The sequence below is a fragment of the Lampris incognitus genome, chromosome 5, assembly GCF_029633865.1.
Source record: "Lampris incognitus isolate fLamInc1 chromosome 5, fLamInc1.hap2, whole genome shotgun sequence".
NCBI classification, from domain to species: domain Eukaryota; kingdom Metazoa; phylum Chordata; class Actinopteri; order Lampriformes; family Lampridae; genus Lampris; species Lampris incognitus.
The window spans coordinates 62,852,772-62,879,174 of NC_079215.1; the positions used below are offsets into that span (position 1 = coordinate 62,852,772).

The window sequence follows — 26,403 nt, forward strand, 5'->3', positions numbered from 1 at the left end:
CACAGCTGGTAACTAGTATAAAGAGTATAAGACATGAGCCATATGGTCTCTCTTCTTCTTGTCAGTCCAAACCTTTGTAACAAAATTATGTACATGTTGTAGTTTTCCTATTTTCTTTTTTGGGGAGGCTTGAAAGCAACACATTTTAGTGGTCCATTCTGCTCATAAAGAACAAAATGTTTTGTGTCAGCGGGGCAGAAAATTTGATTTACTTCATTAATATATTTCAGGATGTAAAACACACTTTTGGAGACATTTTTCATCCGGTCAACCTCTGAAACAGTCAAACTGACAAATTGTTTGAAACAGGAATCAAGCAATAGCTATGTTCTAAAATGACTGTCTTCCACAACAACCAAACAAGCAGACAAACAAATTAAAAAAACAAAAAACAAACGTTAATTGCCTAGGCCTTAAAGAGGGCTTCCTTTTCACCTCAACAGTTGTCAAAAAAAAAAAATATATATATACACATTCAATTTATTGTCATTAAATCAATATGCAGGCACATGTTAAAAATTAAATGAATATATACAGATATATATATGTGTTATCTAATAATTGTTGCAATACATCCTGAGCTTGTACAGATCTTTGTCTCTCATGTGAGGTTTTTGTCATGGTGTTTATCACTGTGTGTACCCACTACCCCAGCTCACAGTGATAAACACCATTACAAAAACCTAAGCTGCTGCAGTCTGTAGCTGCCACAGGCTTTTCTGAACAACCTGATCTGAAAAACTTGTTATTTTTCTCATAAATCAGTCGACCTTTACCTACAACACATTTTATACATTTATGCATAGACAAGAAAAAACAAAATGTCTCTAAATTCTGACTTTTTTTATACAAGGCTGCCCTGTGTCAGACAACCATCGCTGAAACGCCTTCCCTATCAGCTGCACACACTTGTTATTTCATATCCTTATTATTAATAGCTCTCTATACAATTATTTTCTAGATGTTTTAATTCAAGTATCATTGTTCATTTTTACAAATCTATACAAATGTAGAGTTCACAAAGGTATGCAACTGTTTGTGTAGCTGAATTGAAGTGTTTAGTAATGGACTTTACAAATCTACACAACATGTGAATTGATATTTATTGTTGAGTTTTAGACCTCTACTTTGCAGTGACATTTTTTGTTCATTTTTACAAACCTATTCAAATGTAGAGTCCACAAAGGTATGCCAACGTTCTTACATTCATGCGCTTTTGCGATTGTGTAGCTGAACTGAAGTGTTTAGCTGCAGTGGATGCTTGCATCCATGCTGTGCATCCAGTATCATGTATTATGCTTTTGTCACTTTGTGTTTTCTAAGATACTGGCTAAATGTGAAATTGAGTACCGTTAGGTGCAGGAAAATAACTTTGTAGTTTCTGGTGACCATTCCACTACTGTCGACAATCCATTATCTGCATACCGACTAAGGTCTGTCACTGGTCTGCTTAATGTCAGTAGTCTCAAACGGCCCATGTCAAATCTTTTTGTAATACATGTGTGAATAAGTTAATTGTTGTAAATCACATTTCGGTGGCCTTGCAATACGACATAGGCAGCGATTGTACAGAAAATGGCTTGTAACAGGTGTCTGAAATTCAGACTTGACCAGAAATGAAAAGCGCTTCCAGTGGCTGTTGCAGCTAGAAAAGCGCTATATAAAATGCAACTTGATTGACTGATTGATTGATGCTGTGAATGACATGAGTACATGGGTCATATATGGCTTCCCAAGTCACACTCTTTCTTTTTTTTTTACTTGTAGTTTTGCAGTTTTGTTTTGTTTTTTCTTTTCAGGCTGGCTCAAGGCATCATGTCACGTTTTCTTTTCATTGATTGAGAATTCATCTCTCACTAATACATCAAAAACAGCCCTGAAAGTTGTCAACCATTTTGAAGTCTATACAGATTTGTACAAGTCATCTCAGTTTGTCTTCCATTTCTACAAATCAGTGCAGTTACTCATAAATAATATTTACTGTTCACTTTCACTATACAACGTTTGTGATGATGTTGATTCACTTTTTAAAAGGTTTACAAGTTGTTACATGATGTAGTTGAACTGGACTGGGGTCTAACTGCACAGGAGAAGCATTAATGATGGGATACATGCTGTTATATGTTGACCTTCTCACCATTTGTCTCCCAATATGCTGTTGACACTTTGTGTCTTAAAAGTTTGCTTCTACATCGTTTTGGGTAAAAGCACGCCCTAAGTGACTAACTGCTATTTTCACGTTGCCCAAAAAATGAGTGTTTTAATTGATCTGTAGGTGACCTCAATACATATGATCTCATTGTTCTGTCACCTCAGCACCCAGTTTATTTGCATGAATTCACTCTCAGTTCTACTATCAGTCATTTTATTATACATCATAATACTGGACATGAATTAATGAAATGGTACATCATTTAAATATATTTTACATATATAAATTACATATTTTTACCACAAATGTTATGTCTTTGTGTTGTGTTTGTGTTCTTCTTTTCAGGTGATGTTCCAACAACATTTACAAATAGTATCTCATAACTGCTGTTTGTAGTGAACACAATGAAATCCACAATGGTTTGGGAGCTCTGAGGAAAGGCAGCAGTGTTACTTGGTCATTTCACAGCTGTGATATAAACCAAGAAAAAAATTACTTCATAAATACTTTGACAATATTCGTGTTTAGGTTTTCATTTGGAATGTAGTTCAGCCAGGGGGCCACAGTATTCTAGAATTCTGTGGCTTTTGGAAGAATGAAGAAGGATCAGATTGTTATAAAACCTTAGCGAGCACCAAAGGATGTAATTTGGATTTGGGAATGCCCACTGCCCACCCAGCCACTGACCTCCCTCCACCTCACTGGACTGAACGCTGGATTGTTTAAATAAACACAGGCATGTTGCTACCTGTTCATACTCATACTCCCACCTGGTCATTTGCAACTAAAGCAGATACTGTGCCATACATCGTCCAATCACGAATCTGGGACAATTCATAGTTTGCATATTGAAGGTAAAATAAATTAGGCCACACCTTCCCTTGCATATTGAAGGTTAAAAAAAATTAGGCCATGCCCCTAAGGAAATCATGTTGAAGGAAAATAAATCCTGCAAGGGAAAATAAATTCTGAGATGACAGTGAACAACAAAATAAATAATGTGAAATAAATTAATTTACACATTTATAAATGTACTCAATTTCTTTGTGTTTTATTTATTTCCCAATTTATTGGAGCTTTTTTGAATGCGTGAAATATTTAATTAATTATTGCATTAACTCATTTACTTATTTCTCAATTTTTTTGAGCATTTTAAAAATTTAGTCATTGGTCGATTTATTTCCTAATAAGTCAGGTTTGGTCAACCATGTTACATAAGTTCACCACGTCATGGCTCTGGCACAAGGGAGAGCTGTTCACCTGTGGCTGGAGGGGCAAAAGACTTCTGAAACACTGCTGACTCAATCACATTTGGGATTTAGTTGGAGTGGCATAGTTTTACTGGAGTCACAGAGGATGGGAAGTGTATCCCATGGTCTATAGCTGGCCAGTTTGTTCCCCCACTTAATTCTCCAGCATGTCTGTATCAAGAACAATGACTGAGTTATCCTTCCTGATAATCCTTGCCAGTTTCTTGGTGTCACCTGTGCTGATGTGTCACCCTCCCATCGCACAGCAACACATAATAAACACTTGCCAATACAGACAAATAGAGTGTAAAACATGTTTTACATAACATTGAAAGACTTGAGACAGGGGGCAATTGAAAAGATTGCATCACTGACATGTTTGAGCCAACATTCCAAAAGTTTAAATATAGACAAGTAACTTAGAAAAAGGTCTTTAATCTGATGCCAAGGTATTAAAACAAGCAGCCCATTCTAGTTGCAACAGACTATAAAATGCCCTGGGTTTAAAATGTCTAATAATACTGCATAGACAGTTACTTTTCACTAGATCTCTACAATCAAAGAAATGTACTTTTTTGTCCTCTACTGTTGTTCCCCATTTCTAAATACTTCATGGCTTGATAAAGTCCCATAACAAGCCTTCCATCATTTATTTACACATTCAGAGATGCAACCACAACTCTACCCCACTAGATGCCAATGTTCACTTGTTAAATTTGTTAGATGTAGATTTTACCACTGACAATGTCAACATTGTGAAATCTCTTTCAAATTAAGTAAAGATACAGGTCATGGACATTTTTTTTCAGTACATCACTGTGTTTCAGTGTTTATTGGGTAAAGTTTTGAGAAAGCCTCCTCAGCAACATACTAAAAACAACACCTTTTTCTTGATTTTGCTGTTTGGTTATAACAACAACAGCAAAAGTCAAGTCAGATTTGTATCGGCCATGGACGTAATAGTGGAACCGGATACGGCGGCGCCGCTCAGCCTTGCAACCAAGTTCTTTTCCAGTGGTCACTCGCGGAATTGCAGCGAAAAATCCTCTGCAGCCCAAAACGCATTTTCCCTATAGACCACCATTGTAAAAGAGACGCCTGTAAAACTGTTGACAGGACACTTGCAGCTATAATCACGGCCAATTATTACTCTTTGTACTGTATATTTTCAAGCCATGGGGTTTTAATCTTTTTAAAATTTTCCAAAGCCCAGAATGTTTTTCTGCATGACGTCACGGCTGTGTACGAGCACTCGTGTTGCCGTCTGTATAAATACATCCATGGTTTCAACTCGCAAATAAGTCCCGTAGTAGTCTTATTATGCATCCATGAAGTCCGCTCGCATAGCATTCATGAACGCGCTGCACCGGATCCTGAACGCGGTTCGCTCGTTCTCATAGCCTAGAGCAGGGGGTTTCAAAGTGTGAGGCGCGCCTCCCCTGGGGGGCGCCAGAGAGCTTCAGGGGAGGCGCAGCGTGAGAAAAAAAACGTGAAGAAAAGGTAACCGTAAACATCTAGCTAAGTTTAGTTAAATTCAGCAATGCTTGGAGCAAAATGGATCGATTTTTAGTAACATTACCTACAACATTTGAAAATATTTGAAAAAGGTGTTTATAAAGATGTTTAAAACGTTTAAAAATATCTTTAAAACATAAAGATAAAGATGTTTAAAAATGTTTGAAAAAGATGTTTAAAAAAATAAAAGATCATCTTCAAAGATATATCATTTATTGTTGAAACCCGTTTTTATACCTGAGTGGAACATACATTATAGCAACAACAATAACAGTAATAATAGCAATAATAATTAGGAGGGGGGGCGCAGGCGTTTTTATGTTCTCTGAGGGGGAGGCTCACTTTCCTACACTTTGAAAACCCCTGGCCTAGAGGCATGATGGGAGTAACACTACTGCGCATGTACCCGGAAGTAACCCGGAAGCCTGAAACTTTTTCAGCGTATGCACCAGGCGAGCAATTCTTATAGGAATGAACAGGCGCCATTTTTAGATCTGGCATCTTCTACTATAATTCATCCATGGTATCAGTCTAAACCATAATTCTGTCCCAGAGGGTTTTACAATCACATTACATTCTGTGCAATGAACAACGGCCTCTATCCACAGACCCTCAATTCAGATGAAGAAAAACTCCACAGAAAAAACCTTAACAGGAGAAAAGAAGGGCCATAACGTAAAGGAGCCTTTACAAGATGCATCAGTCCTGTAGACATACTCTTGACAATTTTGTCATATTCCTTCTAAGAAAGGTCTGCACCAGTTTTTTGCATAACATCCTCATAACTGTAAAGTCGACCCTGGGAATTTATCAAATCCAATCAAATAGTATATCATTGTCCATCCAGTTCTCAAAAACTATAGACTTGTTTCTAAATAGCACATACTGGTTGTTCCAAATAGTGTGGGTATGGGGGGGGGAGAAATTATGTTTGAATGCTAATTTCCAGGCTTCAAGAGTTTTTTTTAAGTTTGTTAGTTTAAGGGGCAATTTACTACATTTATAATAGCAGGAAAGTAAAAATTTTAAACCACAACATTTCTGAAAAATCAGGTTGGGCATATAATACCATGGGGAATCATTATCAGCAAGGCAGTGCTTTATCCATATGATTTTAAAGATATTATTAATAGTAATGTAGTCCAAAGCATCAAAGCCAACTTCAGAGTATCTTCTAATGATTGTTTTCCTTTTTACATAATCAGTCGTATTTTTCCAAATAAATGTAAATAAGAGTGAATTAATAACTGAACACATTTTATTGTCAACATAAAGAGACAATGCCGGGTACACCAGCCTGGAAATGCCTTCCGTTTTAGATAGCAACACTTAAACAGTAAGATCTCTCTGTAACCAGCAACAAAAGATGTTTTTTGCTTTTTCTAATTTGGGCCTGAAGTTCCCTATAATTCTATCAGAGGACACGTTGTCTATCTTAATACCAAGGTATTGAACTGATTGTTTTACTGTTAACCCACATATAGATGTTTTGTCAGTGTCATGTACATACATTACTTCACTCTTGATCTGACTGATAATTAGACCAGAGGGATTTGGAAAAAACCCTTTAAAGACTCTAGGACGATTGGAACCTGATTTTCATTTTTTAGAAAAAGACATGTATCATCAGCCAGTTGGCTTATCTTTACACAATTATCCCCAATTTGTATACTCTCAATATCTGAACAGTGAACAACATATAAACTATAAAGTTCTGCAACTATCAAAAATAAATAAGCGGCTATTGGGCATCCCTATCTCATTCCTCTTTGAAATTCAAAACGCAGAGAGGTGCCTTTAAGCAGTGAGACATTACTATCGATGTTTTTATACAGAGTTTGGATTATTTTTTTAAGTTATTTTTTACCAAAAGCAAAATGAGCTAAAGCTTCAAAAATAAAGGGGTGCTCAACAGTATCAAAGGCCTTGTAAAAATCTAGGCGTAAGTGTTACAGTTAAAATACAATAAGGTACATGCTGAGGCATATAAAGGGCAGCCTGACACAACACTTGGGTCTTAACATTTATGATGAGAGAAATTATTTTCTTGCCATTGCTGACGAACCATACGGAGATTATTTCTTACAATAAAATGTTTTCAAGTGCTGCATATATTATGTGAAAGGTCAATAATTGACGTCTGTAGCCAAAGCAGACAATCAAAATAAACTTTCAAAAGACTCTCAAGTACATAAGAACGGCCAACGAGTTCTCACAGACAGGTCGGCTCTGTGAAACGGGCGTGACTGTCTGTGTTGTCGTGAAGACAGCTACAGTGAGAACTCGCCTGCTCAACACGGGTAGGAGAGACGACAAGATTGCAGCGGGTAACGACGCGACGAAGATCCAGCATATCAGATAAGCAAAGCAAATAACGCATTGTCAGCATAGCAACTGCAAGCAATAGCGATTAGACTGTGTTGAAAGCGCAACTTTTCATGCCAAATCCAAGTGCTCCGCCGCAACCATTAAGTTAAGGTGTTGTGAGAAGTGGTTCGACTTGGAAATTGCAACTAAGGACTCAAGTCTATTAACCTTGCATACTATGCTTAGCCTATATGTTTGGGGATAAATCTAATGTGCCATTGTTCGTGGTTGTTACATGTCATAAGGTTTAAAGGGGAACGCCACCCCTTAAGCAAGGTATAATAACAATTTAACCCCATAAGCAAGTAAACACATTTTTCGTAAGGGTTAAAGAAAAGGACATTATTATAAATTGAAATTTAAGAATTGTTCAAATGTTGTATTTTATTAAAAGTAACCGAGCTTAAAAGGCAACTTAAGTGAAGCTTACCATTGATGTGAAAACCTTTCTTATGTGAAGGATAAGTGACTTAACGCATTTCTAAGCATATTCTCTCTGCAATTAAGGTTTATACTTGCATATTTGTGACAAAGTAATTCCCAATCTTCTTATTTTTTGTTTTGAAATTGAAGTCAACTCGAAGTCTAGATAATTTAAATAATGGTAGTTATCTTGATGCAATATTGAAGTCTATATTTAGGAAATTAGGTTCCCCACATAGTCTTCACAGTTGTCAAGGAATTCATACAGTTATTAATAACCTTCCTAGCGACTCACATTTAGGCCTACCGTAGCTTACATTTACACACAGCCTAACGGAAATCCAATTCAAGCTCAATAGTTACATACGTTTGATAGCCATTCAAGTTATCTTAAGATGTCTGACACAAGCACTGAGACCTGCCGTAAACATGCCAAACCACCTGCTCAACCTGAAGCTACTGACACCAAATCTACAGAAGAAGTGGAAAGGCTACATAGAAGTGAAAGAACCCGAACCCTAACAGAAAAGGGAAAAGAGCTTCAAAAAGAAAGGCTGAAGAGTGTACAACGTCGGTATAGAATCATCTATGAGAAATTGAGGTATGATGTAAGAATAGGTAAGGAAATACTGACTGATGAGGCCTCCGAAGACGAATTGAATGAGCTGACTGAGAATATGGAAAGCACCTGTTCTGATGTAAAGGTCATTTATAAAGCGGTACGTCGAATGCAAACTCCTGAACCAGACCAGCAGTGCAGAGTTGACACGTGCATATCACTTTCAGCATTCATTATTTGAAAGGCAGAAAGGCAACTTGAAGGGCGTACAACAGATGAAGAGGAAGCACCACCTTGGCCTGATGTTGGATCGATCCTAGACTCACCGAGTTCTTTATCAAAGCCATTGTCTCATCGATCAAAATATGGTTCTTCCCACTCTAGCATCCACTCAGTCAATAAAAAGGAGGCTCCGGCTGAAGCTGCCGCATCCCATGATGTTTTGGCAGTGTTGGGTGAACAAGAAAGGGAAGCGACAGAACTTCAAAGGCTAGAGGCTGAAGATAAACAACGGCTGGCACAGTTTGAATCTGAGAAGCTAGTTAGACAACAAGCAATGCAAGACAAGCGTAGAAAGCTTAAACGCCTAGAAGAACTGAAGAAGTTGAACGCTGCAAGAGCTCGAATAAAGGCCTACGATCAAGTCGAAGAAAATTTTGAACCAATCGATTTGCTGCATGATGTTGAACCAGCAGGAGAACTTCAAGTTCTTAACCTCACAATTCCTCCAGTTATTCCTCAGTCTCTGCCAGTCATAACCCAAGCCCTCCATGCATCAAATCCCCTATTCATTCCTCAATCTCTACCAGTTACAAGTCAAGTCCTAGTCCCCAGAGTCTGCAACTGGTACCTCAAGCTCCACCAACTTTGATGCCTATGCCCCAAGTACAAAACATCTCTGATTTGGTCAACATACTAGCAGAAGCTATAAGTGCCAATCGTCTTCCAACACCAGAGCCTGCATTATTCACTGGAGATCCTTTGAAATTCAAAGACTGGCGACTATCTTTCGAAACATTGATGTTACGGCTCGCTCATCCCGCGCCTGCAGCCAATCAGCTCGTCAGGGCTGGGCTTAGTCGTCAGGGCTGGGCTTAAGTTTGCTGGTCTCCCGGAGCCCATTGCCAGTTCGTGCCGTAACATCCTCATTGAAGTGGTTACGCTTCCCTCACTCTGTATTCTCTCCGAGTTTATCTCGACCCGTGGATTTGCCATTTTCTCTGCGGAGTTTTTTTCCCTGCGGAATCATCCTGCCGCGTCCGTAATTTGGATTACCCGTGAGTTTTCCCGTATTTCCTCTGTTTGTTGGTGACTACCCACAAAGCGACTCGCCAGACTCTTTTTGTTGCCGTGCATGTTGTCCCGTTGGACCTTTGTATGAACTGTTAATAAAGTACGCCAGTTTCGGTGAACTCTATCCCTGCTTGGTGTCGTGCGCTTGGGGTCTTCCAGGGTCACGCCATGGTGGACTGGCCCGATCCCACATCCCGGAAGGAATTACAGAGCTTCCTCGGGTTTGCGAACTTCTATAGGAGGTTCATCAGGAACTACAGCCACGTGGCAGAACCTCTCACCAGGCTGACCTCCCCTTCCCAGCCGTTCATCTGATCCCCAGCTGCCTGCTCGGTGTTCCAGTCCCTCAAGGAGAGGTTCACCAGCGCCCCGGTCCTGCTCCACCCCGACCCCAAGAGGTAATTCATCGTGGAGGTGGACGCTTCGGATACCGGGTTGGGGGCTGTCCTCTCCCAGTAGTCAGCGTCTGACCAGAAGGTCCATCCATGTGCCTTCTTCTCTCGCCGGTTCCTCCCCACCGAGGAGAACTACGATGTCGGGAACCGGGAGCTACTGGCAGTGGTGGCTGCTCTGGAGGAGTAGCACCATCGGCTGGAGGGGGCGGAACAGCCGTTCACCATCTGGACTGATCATAAGAACTTGACGTTCGTCCGAGCAACCAAGCGTCTCAATGGTCGGCAGGCACGGTGGGCCAGCTTCCTCAGTCGGTTTGACTTCAGGCTGACCTATCGCCCCGGGTCCCACAACACGAAGGCAGACTCCCTGTCCCGACAACACCCGAGGAGGGAGCCAGCTACAGTGAAGCCGGCTCCCATCCTTCCTGAGGCCACGGTGGTGGGCGTGGTTACCTGGGGCATCGAGACCGTGGTCGGGCAGGCGTTGCGCTCCCATCCAGCCCCGAGCCACGTGCCTCCACACCGTATGTTCGTCCCGGACTCAGTCCGGCCCCGGGTTCTTCAGTGGGGCCATGCCAGTCAGTTTGCGTGCCACCCGGGTGTCCACCGCACCTTCACCTTCCTGGCTCAGCGTTTCTGGTGGCCCACCATGAAGAACGACATCAGGGACTTCGTAAAGGCCTGCTCCGTCTGTGCTCGCAGCAAGGCCTCTCACCAGGCACCCGCGGGTCTGCTGCAGCCACTCTCAACTCCAAGCCGGCCCTGGTCCCATGTGGCGTTGGATTTCGTCTCTGGACTGCCTCCCTCCCAGGGTAATACTGTGATCCTGACAGTGGTGGACCGGTTCAGTAAGGGCGTGCACCCGGTGGCCCTCCCCAAAGTCCCATCGGCTTCGTAGACGGCGGATTTCCTGACGAGCCACGTGTTCCGTCTTCACGGCCTTCCCCTGAACGTCGTCTCAGACCGAGGGCCCCAGTTTGTCTTCCAGGTATGACGGGCCTTTTGTAAGGTGGGTGCCTCTGTTCGTCTCTCCTCTGGATATCACCCACAGACTAACGGGCAGGCGGAGAGGATGAACCAGAGCATGGAGTCCGCCCTCCGGTGCATTGCCGCCAAGAAGCTCAGCTCATGGAGCCGGTTCCTCCCCTGGGTCGAGTATGCCATCAACTCCCTGGTCAGCTCTGCCACCGGCCTCTCACCTTTTGAGGCATCCCTGGGCTACCAGTCGCCTCTCTTTGCTGCACAGGAGTCGGAAGTGGCAGTTCCCTCCATGCAGGCCCACCTGAACTGGTGTCGTCGTATCTGGGAGGTGACCAGAGCTGCTCTGCTCCGGGCAGCTGAGCGCGCCAGTCGGGGAGCCAACCGACGCCGGTCCCCAGCGCTTACGTACCAACCAGGCCAAAGGCTGTGGCTGTCCTCCAAGGACCTCCCGCTTCAGCCCACCGTGAAGAAGCTGAACCCCCGGTTCGTCGGGCCCTTTGAGATCAGGAAGGTGCTCAGTCTCGCGGCGGTGAATCTGAAGCTTCCGGCTTCCATGAAGATCCATCCTGTTTTTCATGTGTCTCGGGTTAAGCCTGTCTCCCACAGTCCTCTGATGCCTCCGGCCCCAGCTCCGCCTCCCCCTGAGATTGTGGATGGGCACCCCCAGTGGAAGGTCCGCCGGCTGATGGACGTCCAGAGCCGAGGACGGGGGTTCCAGTATTTGGTGGACTGGAAAGGCTACGGTAGCTGGGTATCCCGCCAGCTCATCCTGGACCCTGGGCTGCTCACTGAGTTTCATCGTTCCCATCCCGACATGCCTGGCAAGTCACCTGGTCGCTCCCGTGGAGGGGGGGGTACTGTTACGGCTCGCCCATCCCGCGCCTGCAGCCAATCAGCTCATCAGGGCTGGGCTTAGTAGTCAGGGCTGGGCTTAAGTTTGCTGGTCTCCCGGAGCCCATTGCCAGTTCGTGCCGTAACATTCTCGTTGAAGTGGTTACGCTTCCCTCACTCTGTATTCTCTCCGAGTTTATCTCGACCCGTGGATTTGTTATTTTCTCTGCGGAGTTTTTTTCCCTGCAGAATCATCCTGCCGCGTCCGCAATTTGGATTACCCGTGAGTTTTCCCGTATTTTCTCTGTTTGTTGGTGACTACCCGCAAAGCGACTTGCCGGACTCTTTTCGTTGCCGTGCATGTTGTCCCGTTGGACCTTTGTATGAACTGTTAATAAAGTACGCCAGTTTCGGCGAACTCTATCTTTGCTTGGTGTCTTGCGCTTGGGGTCTTGCACAAACCCTAACAATTGATAGGCAGGAAAAACATTCCAAAGAATGAAAACTGTATTATCTAAGAAAGTACTTACATGGCGCTGCAAACAAAGCCATTGAAGGATTTTTCCTACTAGGTACCGAAGCAGCATATGACTCAGCCTGCCGGCTGTTGGAAAAACGTTTCGGAGACCCATTTATTATTGGGAAGTCCTTCAGAGACAAGCTGCATGGATGGCCAAAAATATGCTCTAAGGATGGTTGTGAAATAAGAGAATTTGCAGACTTCCTCAAGAGCTGCGAGGCCGCAATGCCCCACATTAAGACATTGGAAGTCCTCAATGACTACAATGAGAGTCAAAAAAATTCTACTGAAATTGCCAGATTGGTTGGTATCCAGATGGAACCGCAAAGCGATAGAAGCTAGACAAGCAAACGCTGGGTACCCACCATTCAATGAGTTTGTAGACTTCCTATCGAAGGAAGCAGATCTCGCTTGCGATCCCATATCCTCAATACAAACGCTCAAGAGTGTGGAAAGCGAGAAAACAAAGCATGTACAAAGCCAACCCATTCAAGCAAAGACACTGTCCACAAACACAACACAGAGTAACATCCCACCATGCATGTTCTGCAGAAGAACAGGACATATCCTTGCCAAGTGCAAAAGGTTCTGTGAAAAGACAGTTCAAGATTGTGTCAAGTTTGTACATGCAGAGAAGCTTTGCTTTGGCTGTTTGAAGACTGGTCATCACTCATGAAGTTTTAATAACAAGAGCACATGCGAAAAGTGTCAGAAGAGACACCCTACATGTTTGCATTATGACAAGTTCAAAGAACATCAAATGTCGACACCTATGAAAGGAGACGACAACTCAAAGGATAAAGCAGACACCCAAGAAATGGCTGCAACAGCAACTACAAACAGAGTCATACAAGAAGGCCTAAGCACACAAATGTCCTCAATCATACCAGTCTTGGTCCCATCCACAGAACAGCCAGATCAAGAAGTTCTTGTCTACGTGCTCTTAGACATACAGAGTGATACAACTTTCATCCTAGATGATGTGGCCAAAGACCTCAACACAAACGAAGAGAATGTCAGTTTGCGGCTATCCACAACGTCTGCAAGATCAACAGTCATACCCTGTCAGAAACTGTCAAATCTACAAGTGAGAGGATACAACTTAGAGAAAAGGATTCCATTGCCATCAGTTTTCACACAAGAGTTCATTCCAGCAGACAGGTTGCACATTCCAACTTCTGAAACGGCTCTGATATGGCCTCATCTGGAACAATTGGCAGACAAGATTCAACCACCACTGGATTGTGAAGTAGGCCTTCTGATAGGCTATAACGGCCAACAAGCACTTCTTCCAAGGGAGATCCTGTCCAGTGAAGGAATTCATCCGTATGCACAGTGAACTGATCTCAGCTGGAGCATCATTGGCTGTGTGACTCCAGCAAGTGACTATGGCAATGCAATAGGAACCAGTCATAGAATCATAGTGTGACAAGTAACACCTGCTGTGCTGTGCAGACTTCATGTGCAGAACTCAAGTCAAAGAGCTCAATCCAACAGACATAATCAAGGCTCTCGAATCTGATTTCACAGATATCACTGCAGATGATAATCCAATTTCTCAGGAAGACCTTCTCTTCTTGTCCAAAGTGAAAGAAAATATAAGGCAGAAGGAAGATAGCCACTACAAACTCCCACTTCCTTTCAAGACGGACAGCCTAATCTCCCAGATGATAAACGAAGTTCAGTTCAGCTGAAAGAGTCTAATTGGTTGAAAGGGCCCGACTTTCTTTGGCAGCAGAATCTTCCACATGAAGAGGAAATGGCGGGAGAAGTAGAAATGACTTACCTTGAGGTTCGCAAAGCCCATGCTCATGCAGTCAAGACAAAACTGAAGCTACTAATCAGTGACACTACACTAGATAAGGGAAAACCACTTACTGGATCAGTTCACCTCGAAAGACCTATTCACATGGTAGTTACCTTACTTGAAGCCAACTAAATCACATACTTAAAGTCAAATTGATTCAGACTTAAACCATTTGATAATAATCTTTGTTTAAAAGTAAATCCCACATTCCAAGTTAATGAGTGATTTTGGTGGCAGCGTAAGTGTGACAATGAAAATACAATACAAAATACAATGGGTTGATCTAAATATAACATGGAACTTATTTCCTTTAAAATGTTAGAATTTCTAGAAGCCTTCGTTTTTGAGAGTTCTCTGCTATATTTACAAAACAATACGGCATTCAAATTTTAATAGTTCCTATTTCAAAACAGGAGATATATTCTTAAATACTATTATTTTTTTCCTAATATTTTCACAGTAAGAAGGCTGCTGTAAGAGCGAGCGGTTCAATTTCCAACACCCCGGATGTCTACGCCGTCTATTAGCTGAATTAGAAATAACAAGGTCAATGTAGGCATGATCTGTTAAGGGAGCATGAGACATTTCACTGGAAAGTAGCAAGGGTGCAAGACAACCACATATAAGCCAAAAATCTATCCGTGATTTCTTTGATAAATCTTTCTTAAACCATGTAAATGAATCCATATTGGTTGGATGAGTACATCTATAAGCATCTAACAAGGAAAGGTTTCCAACAAAACTAATTACTGGATAAAGGTTGTTCACACTATCTCTTGGGGGGAATCTGTCTAAATATAAATTGGGTGCCTCATTTAAGTCCCCACCTGCAATTACTGAGACAAAGACATATTTTTGTTTTAAGGAAGACATTTTGGCGGGTACATTCTCAGGAAGTACAATGTTCAAAGGAGATCTATTAAACTCATAAATACTTGCTAAAATAAAGAAATAATCCTCACTTTGTAAAACCAAAATTATCCATCTTCCTTCCCTAGGAAAATGTGTTTCAACTGAGCTTCCACTTAAGTTGCCATCAAATAAAATTGCTCCCCCACCAGAGTGATTTGATCCATAAAAAACAATATTTTACCTCCCCACTGACTTCGCCCGAATTTTTCATCACTTTGGCATGAGTGAGTTTCCCAGGAAAAAATAAATATCCCTTTTCTAAGATTTGCAAAATAAAAACAAAGCTTTGCATTTAGTGACTTCACGAATCCCCCGCACATTAAGAGAAAAACAAGAAAAATTAATATTACAAATGGAACAATATGAAATTGAATTGAATGAAAAGAGAATTAAAAAAAACCTACCCTTTTGGTAGATATGGAATATGTTTAAGTTTGAGAGTTAGAGAGAGAGAGAGAAAAAACAAAGCGCAAAATATAACTTAATCTTATACCCTTTCAAAAACAATAACTTTGTCAGCGGTGGGCTATCTCAACATGGACCCAAAAAAATTTTATTTTTAATCACCCTAAAACTTACACTGTAAATTCTAAAAGCCAAGTCCACCCAAAAAAAAACAATAACCAGGAAACCGACCACACCCGGGAAAAGCAAGCAAATTAATCCAACCGCGCCAAATTAATTTCACATAAAATAATTTCACATAACTTGACACAATTAAATTCATTCAACCCCCCGTCCCCCAGTGCAATCGGCCCCTCAAGTAAACTCAACCCCCAGACCCACAGTGCAAGGGGATAAACTAAATCAAGAGCTTGCTACAGTATAAAGGGAGATAAAGATTTTTTTATAAGTGACAATGGAACTGAACATACAATAACGCACCCCCGTTGTTTTGCACTCAAGAGGTAAAGCAAGCAAGTGAAGGGGAGCGAGAAATCCTTTAAACCCAAACCAGCACAACATGGAACTTATCAGCATGTGAGAGCCATACTAAACAACATTGGGTTTGAAAATTTACCTGCGCACCAAGTAGTAATAACTAGAACATTTGTTCATCATTTGAAGTCAGAAGCCATAAAAAGGTTAGATATCGTCTGCCGAGACTCTTTTCCCAGCGATGATTGCATAAGGACCACTGCAGCCAGCCTGCTTTCCTTCCTCTCTTGCTTGCTCCAAGAGCGGCCATAGTTTGCTTTGGTCATCCTTTGTACGCTGAGTTAGGTCTTCCATGATCCTGATCTTCTTTTGTTTGAGCGCTTCAGAGTTCTTGGCATTTTTCCAAATGTGATCGCAGTGAGACCGTGAGGTGAATTGAAGAATGATGCGACGTGGCTGCCCATTATCATTCTTTGGTCCCAGTCTATGGACGACACCAACGGATCCCTGAAGGGTGTCGGCTAATCCAGGGGACACACACATGTAAATACACCAATCATAGACATTTTCACATTTTCTCCTTCGCGCTCTGGGATACCTGATATTCGTAGGTTCCATCGTCTTTTGCAGGCATCCAATTCATCCACTCGGTCCTGAAGCTTTTTGTTCACTCCCTCCAACTTTTTAACTTCTCTTCTAGAATAGCAACTTTATTGCCAGCATCACCTGCCTGCTTTCCTGTCTCATACACCAAGGCGGTAAGATCCTGGATGGTCTTGGTATTGGCCTCCCCAGTAGCTTCGATTGATTGCAGCCTCTCTAGAAACTTGTTCCGTCTTTCACTAATCTGTTCAATTGCGCAAGTAGCATGGAGTTTGTCACGTCAGATTGATTGTGATCAATTTTACCCATTTTTTCAGATGAGTCCTCAATTGAAGTTGAGGTACATTCAGTAACATTAAATCTGAATGCAATACCCTTGTTGCTGAGCCCTAATCAGAGTTTCATCAGGATACCCAATAGATGGTCCTCGAGGGTCAGAGAGCCACGCACAACCTCAACACTGTCTTTAACTGTTTGGAGCAACCACTCAAAAATGACACTGGTCAGACTTGTGAAAAACAGAACCCGTGCTGCTTTGCATTTGATAGCGCTAAAGGAAAACTGTGTGTTCCTGAGTGTTGCATTTAGTTGTTCATTCTCGGCTTTGAGTTTGTTGATGTCCAAACGCAGGTTATCACATTCGGTAGAAAGTTGGCTGTACTTCTGTTTGAGGTCATCATGGAGAGCCTTCGGGACAGTGGCTTCTGAAAAAGAGATTAGCTACAAAGATAAATAGAAATTTCACAGTCCTATTTTTCATATCTGGGAAACGGCTATACTCTGGGTGATCATTCAGAGTGTGCCAAACAGAATCATGGCCAAATACTTTTTCACAACTAATATATAAACAGGACAACCTAATTAATCCTGGTAGTGAATGTCCTACTGTACAATAGTCAAGATGTTAGAAGTTCTTACCCGTGCAAGGACCAGCACCAGGCTCCATTCCGCAATCATTTGGGGAGAGGGAAGCGCATGTGGATTCCGATGCAGCCTCATAAACAACTTCTGTGGACTTATGTCTATTGTCTGGCTGCCTGGGGCGGGGGGTTATCCCTTCTACTTTTTCTCTCATATCTAATACACACAGAAGAGAGCAAGTAGCTAGTACAAAAACAGTTAATTTACTCAGCTGACCACAGGTTTATCACATCCTCAATTCAAGTCAGTGGAAATCACATAGCACGCCTCAAAGGGCTTCATGAGATAATAAATACATAACAGAAACTACCTGGCCTAACAGATAATCCTTACAAAAATATAGCTACATTAAATTACTCACCCTTTCTTCATTTCGACTACTTCGAGTTATGCTATGTTGAGTCACGGTGGGTGATCACAGTGAACAACAAATCACAAGGAAGTGACCATATTTACCTTTCATGTTTTGCATCACCTTTGCTGGACTGGGTTGAGTAGACGACAGACGGGGCAAAATCAGGACTGTCGAAGTCCTCAGATGCCTCTTCTGTACAAATAAAGTGTGACTAACAGTAACTTAAAGTAACGTTAACACACCAAAACAGGTCATTGGCCTACCATTACTACGTTAACAGTTACTAACAACACAACTTTAGCAAAATTGAACCAAGGTACACTAGCTTCTAAGCTAGTTCAACTCAAACTTGAACATAATTACTCTATTGCTTGCAAACCTTGTCAGTTATATATGCACATGACTCAATAATTACATTATTTAACGTTTGTTGTTCCAAGTTAAAACGAGCGATGTAACGTTATGTCTGATTAGCCTGTTAGCTGAGGCCTAACGTTAACTTACCTGTTATGATGTGATCACTGTAAATGTAGGCATTTTCAATTAGTTCCTCGCTCCAATCGCCTCTTCTGGTTGCTTGCAACCAAAGACGTCTCCGGTTCGTCTTAAAAGGGGTGTGAGTTGATGGAATTCGGTAAAACTTGAGCGTTTTGTTTGTCAAAATGATTCTGGCAACCGACTGCACAACACAACACGATGATGCCGGCCGCTTCCTTGCTGCAGCCGACATGCGCAGTAGAAGCTGCGTGACGTTAGAGTGACGTAGACTGATAATTCCCCCCTAGGTTCTCTCACTCACTGCCAGAAATACTCAACACATAGAGAAAAGCTGAAGAAGGAACTCAAGACATGTGGGTGGGAGTATTTAATCTTAAAAATGTATTCAGCATTGAGGGGGAGAAATATAAGCCATTGTTTGTGTTCTTAAAAGAAATTGGCATAATGAAGAGGATCTAGCGCTATAATTATTTATTATTATTAGAGTTTTTTTTTCTCTCTCTCTTGCCTTTCATCCTTTAATATTCTGGCCCACACTCCAGCTCAGTAGGTGGCATAATGCACCTTAAACGCTAGTTGCCACCCGCCATTAAATACGAGGAGGAGGAGGAGGAGGGGGGGTTCTCTCACTATAATCCAATACGCCCATTTCACGCCATGGCCATCTTGGATTAAAAAAAAAAACAAGTGGTGGGAATTTAGCCACGCCCCCTTCTTAATCAATGGGAAATCAGTGCAGCCGGGGCCAGCAGCAGTAAACATGGTTTGGACTACCAACCTCGAGCACCTACCGTCATTTACCACAACATGAAAACTAAGCTGGATCTTTTCTTTCTCGAGTACTTTCTGCCTCTCCTGTGCCAGTGAGGAGAGACACACACACACACAGGGCTGTATTCAAAGAAGCTGTTTAATCACAATAAAATAAAAAATAAGATACATTTCATTTTTATACTGTACATTCAATATTTATACATTAGATTGTCCCACCTACAATATTTTCATTCTTTGTCCTTTAACTTTAACAAAACTGTTGGTTCATTTTAAACTAAAATATGTTCGGTCAACTGTCATTCTGTTGTACCAATAAACTGGAACTCGCTAAAAAAATGGGACTGTACTGAAATGAAGTTAAATATGTTTCAATCTATCTAAGGTTTGTGTGCACTATTTTCTTGTCAGCTGAATTTAACAAAGGTTTAAAACAGTGGTCCCTGAAAATGTGTTAGGAGAGCACACACAGTCCACAGTTGGGTGACTGTTCCACTTAGTGGAAGGGGTATGACTCCATCAAAAATGTGGTAATCCTTTATGCGTCTTATTGACCATTTGACGTGTATTCTCAAGCCAGCAGTACTCTGTGTGTCTGTGAGCTCATCACAGCTAAACTGTCCACTTGGGCCAAAAATGCAGGGATGACAAGTTTTACATCTATTTCATCGAGCAGGTCTTTGATAAGGAAGCCCTTATCGGCCATGACCTCATCACCTGACTCTTAAGAGGTCCAGAACACCTGACCTCTTAGTTATCTCCTTATCAGAAATACATCCTGTGTATAGATTACTTACCAGGCTAACTGACCCTGAGGGAGTGATCCCAATTAGGGATTTCAGTGTAGTGTTACTTTTATGATGGGAGTATATCATGGTGTTCAAAACCTTCAAACTAGCTCTCTCGATGTGGATCTCTGTGCAGTCTAGTATCACTCTTGCGTTTGGGTAGAATTCCCTGAATACTGGTGGCATTAGCTCATCTACTGCTGCTCTACTAGGCCATATTGGGAGGGTCCCTAACATAAAGAGCAAATAGTTGGCCCACGTCGTACAGTTCCTGCTGACTGTGGCCGGCGACACATTGAATCGTACAGATAAATCCAGAGCAAAAAAGCCCTGCCTCACACGGCACAAGAACAGGAAAAACTGATCAATCAGCGATAAATGCTCTGCATGGAAGCCAGACACAGAAATGTGTTCTAGGTTATGGCTGTTTCTTTGCATTTGAGTCCATCGCACCATGGACTCTGCAGTAGGCTGTAAAGCTAGGAAGAGTGCTTTGAGGGTGTGGTAATCCTTAAAACCAGTGTAAAACCTGATCAGATTGGGTGCACACTGGAAGCGTTCTAGACCAAAACGCTCACTTTTCAGCTTTTTATTTTTGTCCTCCAGGAGAGCGATGCGTTTCTTTACTGCGTCAAGCTGGTCTTCCACAGAAAGGGGCTTCACGTCGTAGTCATGATCAGGTAGAGTCACCCAAACCTCACTGGACACATGAGGATATGTCATACATGTGGGAAGCAATATAAATCCACACATTTTCCTGTTATCAAGATGATGTGTCAAAACAGAGCTATCCACTATTGAAAGATTAGTGAATATATATATACATATTATACAATGCAGTAATCTACATGTTTGAAAAATTGTATTGTACTGACAGTAACAACTCACCTATCTCCCTCATGTTCCTCTTCATGTTCCTCTTCATCTTCTTCCGCTATTAAGTCACCAATGTGACTACAAACAGGAGCAAACATTTTTCAACGTCAAACTTAGTCACAGTGAAACTGGTCACCCCAATATTATTTAACTGGCTGTACATGGTGCAACCTCTGCAGCTCAATGCATACAGTAACGTTAAATGTACATGCAACCTCTGCAGCTCAATGCATACAGTAGGCCTACATGTACATAATGTCTGTTGCAATAATAGCAGGAGGAGTAAACATTTAGCCATATGGCATCTTAATGTGGAATTTAGTTGTAAACATGAGTGCACAACTGTAAACGTTACTCACTCATCTGCTGACTCAGGTGTCACCTCCCCAGCAGGTTGACCACCACGAACAGGAACCCTAAAAATACAAGCTATTAATGGCAGGTATTATGTTTCATTTCATCAACATCCTAAAATCATTTTCAAGACAACATCCAGCTAACGTTATTATAGCTCTGCATGACCTACCGTGATGTCTGTCTGCTAGTAAAGTTAGTAAACTTAGCTACCTCCTCGGCGTAGGTTGATTTGACCATGGGAAAATGGTCGGTAGAGTTCCGGGTTTCAGTTTTGTCAGCCCAAGAAACGTCTTGCGAAAACAGTCCTCGGTGAAGTGCTATGAGCACACCCTGGTGTTGTCTGTGATCTATAATGACAAATGATATCTGACGTTACTGTCAGCAACATGTTAACTGTCATGGTCGTAGCTAGCTAACAACGTTGCTAGGGCGCTAGCTAGCTAGCTATCCAGCCAGCTAGCTAGGTAAAGGTGAAGGTATTGGTAGTTACCTGAAAATGTGGCCCTGTATCCCTCTTAATTTTCACCACCCATGCCTTACGGGTGTGCAGGCGTTTGGGGAAGCGGTGAAACGTCAAGGATTTATCTCTTTCCCTTCTTTGATAGGAGTTGCAGGATGGTACACAGCAGTACGACATGTTGCTTCCAGCAGCGTTTTCAACGAAGAAGGGGGCGTGGCTAAGTTCCCACCGCTTGGTTGTTGTTTTTTTAAATCCAAGATGGCCGAGGCGTGAAATGGGCGTATTTACATTAATCTTAGTTTGGGTTCCCTAAACATACAAATTCCGATGAAATTAATAACCTTTAGATGAGTAATCAAACAAGACAAAGTTGCAACTCGAAATGTTTAGTTATTGCAACAACAACAAAAACCAACACAACAAAACAAAACAAAATAAATAGTGCACTTTCACTATATCAAGCTCAATACGGTTCAAATACAAAATTAAAGTAGGGACCTTTTTCAGTATTCCAAACCAAGCACATTAAACATGAACTAAACTAAAGCCGGCATCTATCAAACTAATGAAGAGGTCCTCAACAACCCACCCTCGCTGCAGGTCTGGTTTCACGTGTCCCACCGATGTGACCGTCCCTCTTGCGAGCTAAACGGACAAACGTACTCACTCAGGTCAGGAGAAGGGCAGTTCCGCAATGGTCAGGACGTGGCGCTGCGCACGAATGGCCCAGCAGGCGCGGTGGGGACGAGACAAAGGCCTGCTGCTGGTGACTTGTTCCAGCGTGAGAACCCCACGTAGCCGGAGGAAGGGGGAGCAAACCCTGGCGGCGGCTCCACCCGCTCTCTGGTGTGTCTGATCCCGTACGAGTCTTCTTTTAACAGCTGCGCATGTTCACGGAACTAGCAAACAAGGCTACCATAGCAGCTGCTAGCTTAGCTACCTAGCTGGCTAACGAGTCACGGCGAACTGGAGAAGGACGCAGCAACATCTAACCGACGTCCACTTCACATCCACCGGTATCACACTTACAGCTTACGCCTTCGAATATTGTGCGATTAAACTTGTAAATTATAAAACTGACGTTTGCTACGTTTTCCAACTATCTCCTCTTCACCGGCCTTGAATCTCTCGTCTCCCCGCTTCTCTTCTTCTGCGTTTTCTTCTGCGTCTTCTTCTTTTATAAATGCTATGTAGAGGAATTGAGGCCGCTTATGCAACAAACAGCTGTCAAAGCTGGAAAGGTCCTTTCCCGAGGAGCTTTATTGACAGCTGGCTGCTTGTGGCATGATACAGGCTTGTACTGTCTCATAAAGAATTTGCTTGACCCACTGAGTTATTTTTCTCTTTATTTGTTGAGCACTTAACCGGCCGTTGAGTATTTGTTTTAACAGTTGTATTTATTTTATGGCGAATGTGAAAATAGTGACAAAGGTAACCTTTCAGTCTCCTATATTGAACTCACGCAGAAAGGAACTTGACAGAAACACGAAACAATACATGGGGGTCATCTACCTGAACAACAATGTTGATCATGGTTTCAGTACCAACGTTACACAACATAACAGAACGATAACTACAATTATACCACACTAAATAGGAATCACATAAACACATAAATAAAACCACATAAAACACTTGCAAAACATTTAATAACATAACTGACCATCTGAACGCAGTGCCTGATGGGTGAAACAGGAGGGCACAATTCTAACGGGGTAGCCTCTTCGCTACATTACCCCCCTCCAGCGTGTCGCCTGTCCTCAGCCGACAACAAAGTCCCTATAGCGAAGGGGAAGGCACGGGTCCCTGTTCCCCACTGTCCGTCCGGTTGGTAGGGCCTGTGGGTGTAGGAGGGACCGTCCCGGGTCGGCTAAGCTGATCTGCAGGTTCTTCAGCCAAGGGGCGGTAAGGTGCCAAACGGTCCCGGTGCAGAACTACCACCCACCCCCGGACACACATTTTCACCCGGTACACAACACCCGAAAGCTGCTCCAACACCTCACAGGGCCCCACCCACTGGCTGGCGAGCTTGGGGGAGACTCCTCTCTTCCGAGTTGGGTTGAAGACCCACACCTTCGCTCCTGGGGTAAAGGAGCGGCCCTGTCAACGAGTGTCATACGCCCGCTTTTGTTTGCCGAGCAAACTCGTGTGCCTTGGCCAGACGTTGTTGGAGGTCCCGCAGGTACTCGAAGCCGGATATCTTGGGAAGGTCAGTGCCAGGGGGCGTGCCAAAGGCTAAGTCCACAGGGGTCCGCAGTTCTCTCCCGAACATGAGCGCGGCCGGTGAACACCCAGTACTTTCTTGTATTACCGACCGGTACGGCCACAGGACCAGGGGGAGATGACAGTCCCAGTCTCGCTGGTGCCGTGAGGTGACAATAGCAAGTTGTGTTGTGAGCGTACGATTGAACCTCTCCACCAGTCTGTCGCTCTGGAGGTGGAGGGTCGTTGTCCTGGTCTTCTTCACCCCCATGCGTTGACACACCTCAGCGAACACCTGTGCCTCGAAGTTCCGCCCCTGACGGACAGAACATCTCACACACCAGCCACTCGGCTGTAGTGGCAGCGCTCTGGTCTGGGACCGCATATGCCTCAGGCCATTTGGTAAAGTAGTCCATGGCCATAAGGACGTAGCGGTTTCCATTGTCTGTGGTGGGAAATGGGCCAAGAAGGTCAACACCGACCCGCTCCATGGGGCCCCCCACCTGGTATTATTGTAGAGGGGCATGAGAGCGTCTGGTTGGTCCTTTCTTGGTGGTGCAGGCATCACAACAGTGCACAAAAAGTTCAGTGTCGTACCTGCATCCGGCCCAGTAGAACCGTTAGCGCAGTTTGTTCAGCGTCTTGGCCACCCCATAGTGACCCGCCCCCACCGAGCCGTGGGCCACCCGTAGCACTCGTTGACGCTAGTCCTTGGGCACCAGTAACTGCCACACACTTCTTCCCCGGCCCGGCGCTTGCCAGACCCGGTACTACAGTCCAAGGTGGCCCACTGGGAAAAGTAGGCCTTGGTCTCCACTGACATGGCAGAGACAGCGTGCCAGTGGGGGCGTGCCTTGGTGTCGACCCACTATCCTGCGCTGCTTGCCACTCCTGGTTGTCAATTGCCATCAGCCACGCCTCCTCTGGCTCAACCTGCCACATGGTGGACACTTGGAGGATTGCTTTGTCTTGCTCCTCTTGGCACTCACAGTGTCTGCAGTCCTTGCAGGGATGACGGGAGAGGGCAACTGCATTGCTGTGCAGGTGCCCGGCTTGGTGCTGGGTCTCGAAAACGTAGCTCTGCAGCTCCTCAATCCACCTAGCCACGTGGCCTTCGGGCTCCTTAAAGCTGAGCAGCCAGATCAGGGCCGCATGATCCGTCTGCAGGAGAAAGGCCTGGCCACAGAGATAGGGGCGAAAATGATCGAACACCGCGACTACCGCCAGGAGCTCGCATCGTGTAACGCAGTAATTGCGTTCGGGGCAGCTCAAGGCATGACTGTAGTAGGCCACCACTCTCTCTCTCCCAGCAAACCTCCTTAGACAAGACGGCCCCCAGCCCCACATCTCTGGCGTCTGTGTCCACAATGAAGCGGCACTTAGAATCAGGAAGGGACAGGATGGGTGCAGTGATCAAGGCGGTGTGGAGCCGCGCAAAGGCGGCTGCACAGTTGTCGATCCAGTTGAACTCCCGTCCCTTCTCGGTGAGACGTTGTAGGGGACTGACAATGGAGGCAAAGTTGCGGACAAAACGTCGGAAGTAGGAGACGAGCCTCGTGAAGCTGCGCACCTCGCTGACGTTTCGCGGAACTGGCTATTTCTCCTCCACCTTAGTAGGATCAGGGGCCACGCCCTCTGTCCCCACCACATGCCCCAAAAACTTGGTCTCACGTCAAAGGAGGTTGCATTTCTTGGGGTGCAGGCGCAGACCCGCCCCCTGAATGGCTTGGAAGACCTGACGGATGTTCTCTAGGGCCAGCTCGAAGTCAGCGGCATGAACCAGAAGGTCATCAAGGTAAACCACGCACCGGTTGTGGGGGATGTTAGCCAGCACCCTCTCCATTAGTCTCTCGAACGTGGCGGGGGCATTGCAGAGACCAAAGGGCATCACGCGAAACTGCCAGAGTCCCTGGCCGATGGTGAAGGCTGTCTTGGGTCTGGCTTCTGGTGCCAGCTCCACCTGCCAGTAACCGCTCCGTAGGTCAAGTGAGCTGAACCACTGCGACCCTGCGATGTGGTCCAGAGCGTCGTCAATGCAGTGCAAGGGGTAGGAGTCCTTACAAGTTGCATTATTCAGTTGACGAAAGTCCAGACAGAACCTCCAGGTGTCATCCTTCTTTTTGGCCAGGATGGCAGGGGCGGCCCAAGGGCGGTTGGATGGCTCTATCATCCCGGCCGCAGCCATCTCTAGACTCATCCTCTCTGCAGCTTCACGCTTGGCAAGCGCTAACCAGTAGGGTCGCAGTCTAATGGGCAGAGTTGTGCCAGTGTCAATTGTTTGCTGCACCAGGTTGGTCTGGATGCACTCCTCCTCGTGTGCAGCGAAAATCTCAGTGAACTGTTGGAGCAGGTCTCTCAGCTGTTGGCTCTGCTGAGGGTCCAGCCCTTCACTGCTCCGCTGATACAGATCCTGGATGGTGGCAACAGTGTCCGATGAGGGTGTCTGAGGAATGGTAGCCTCAATAGGGGTTGTCGTCATTGCTGGTGGGCCGGGCAGTGTCGTCATCACCTTGGGTGGCAGTGGTGGTGACAGTGGGGGTGGGGGTGGGGGCGGCGGCGGCGTGGTGACAGGTGGAGTTGGCTGGATGTGGATACATCCCACCTTCCCTGGCCCTCCGGCGCCGTCCAGAGAGGTCTCTGTGCCGAGGTGAATGGCATTACTCGACACATTGACCAGAGCCCCCCAGC

At 44.2% G+C, this 26,403-nt stretch overlaps 1 protein-coding gene across 1 annotated transcript in view; it reads right to left on the minus strand.

The window, feature by feature from the left end:
- The window catches only part of LOC130113258 (immunoglobulin mu heavy chain-like), a 75,862-nt gene that overhangs the window by 43,459 nt on the left and 6,000 nt on the right, over positions 1–26,403 (minus strand). The window contains exon 3 of the mRNA XM_056280818.1: positions 6,438–6,444. Within this exon, the coding sequence (XP_056136793.1) occupies positions 6,438–6,444 (7 nt within the window). The remainder of the gene's footprint in view (positions 1–6,437; positions 6,445–26,403) is intronic.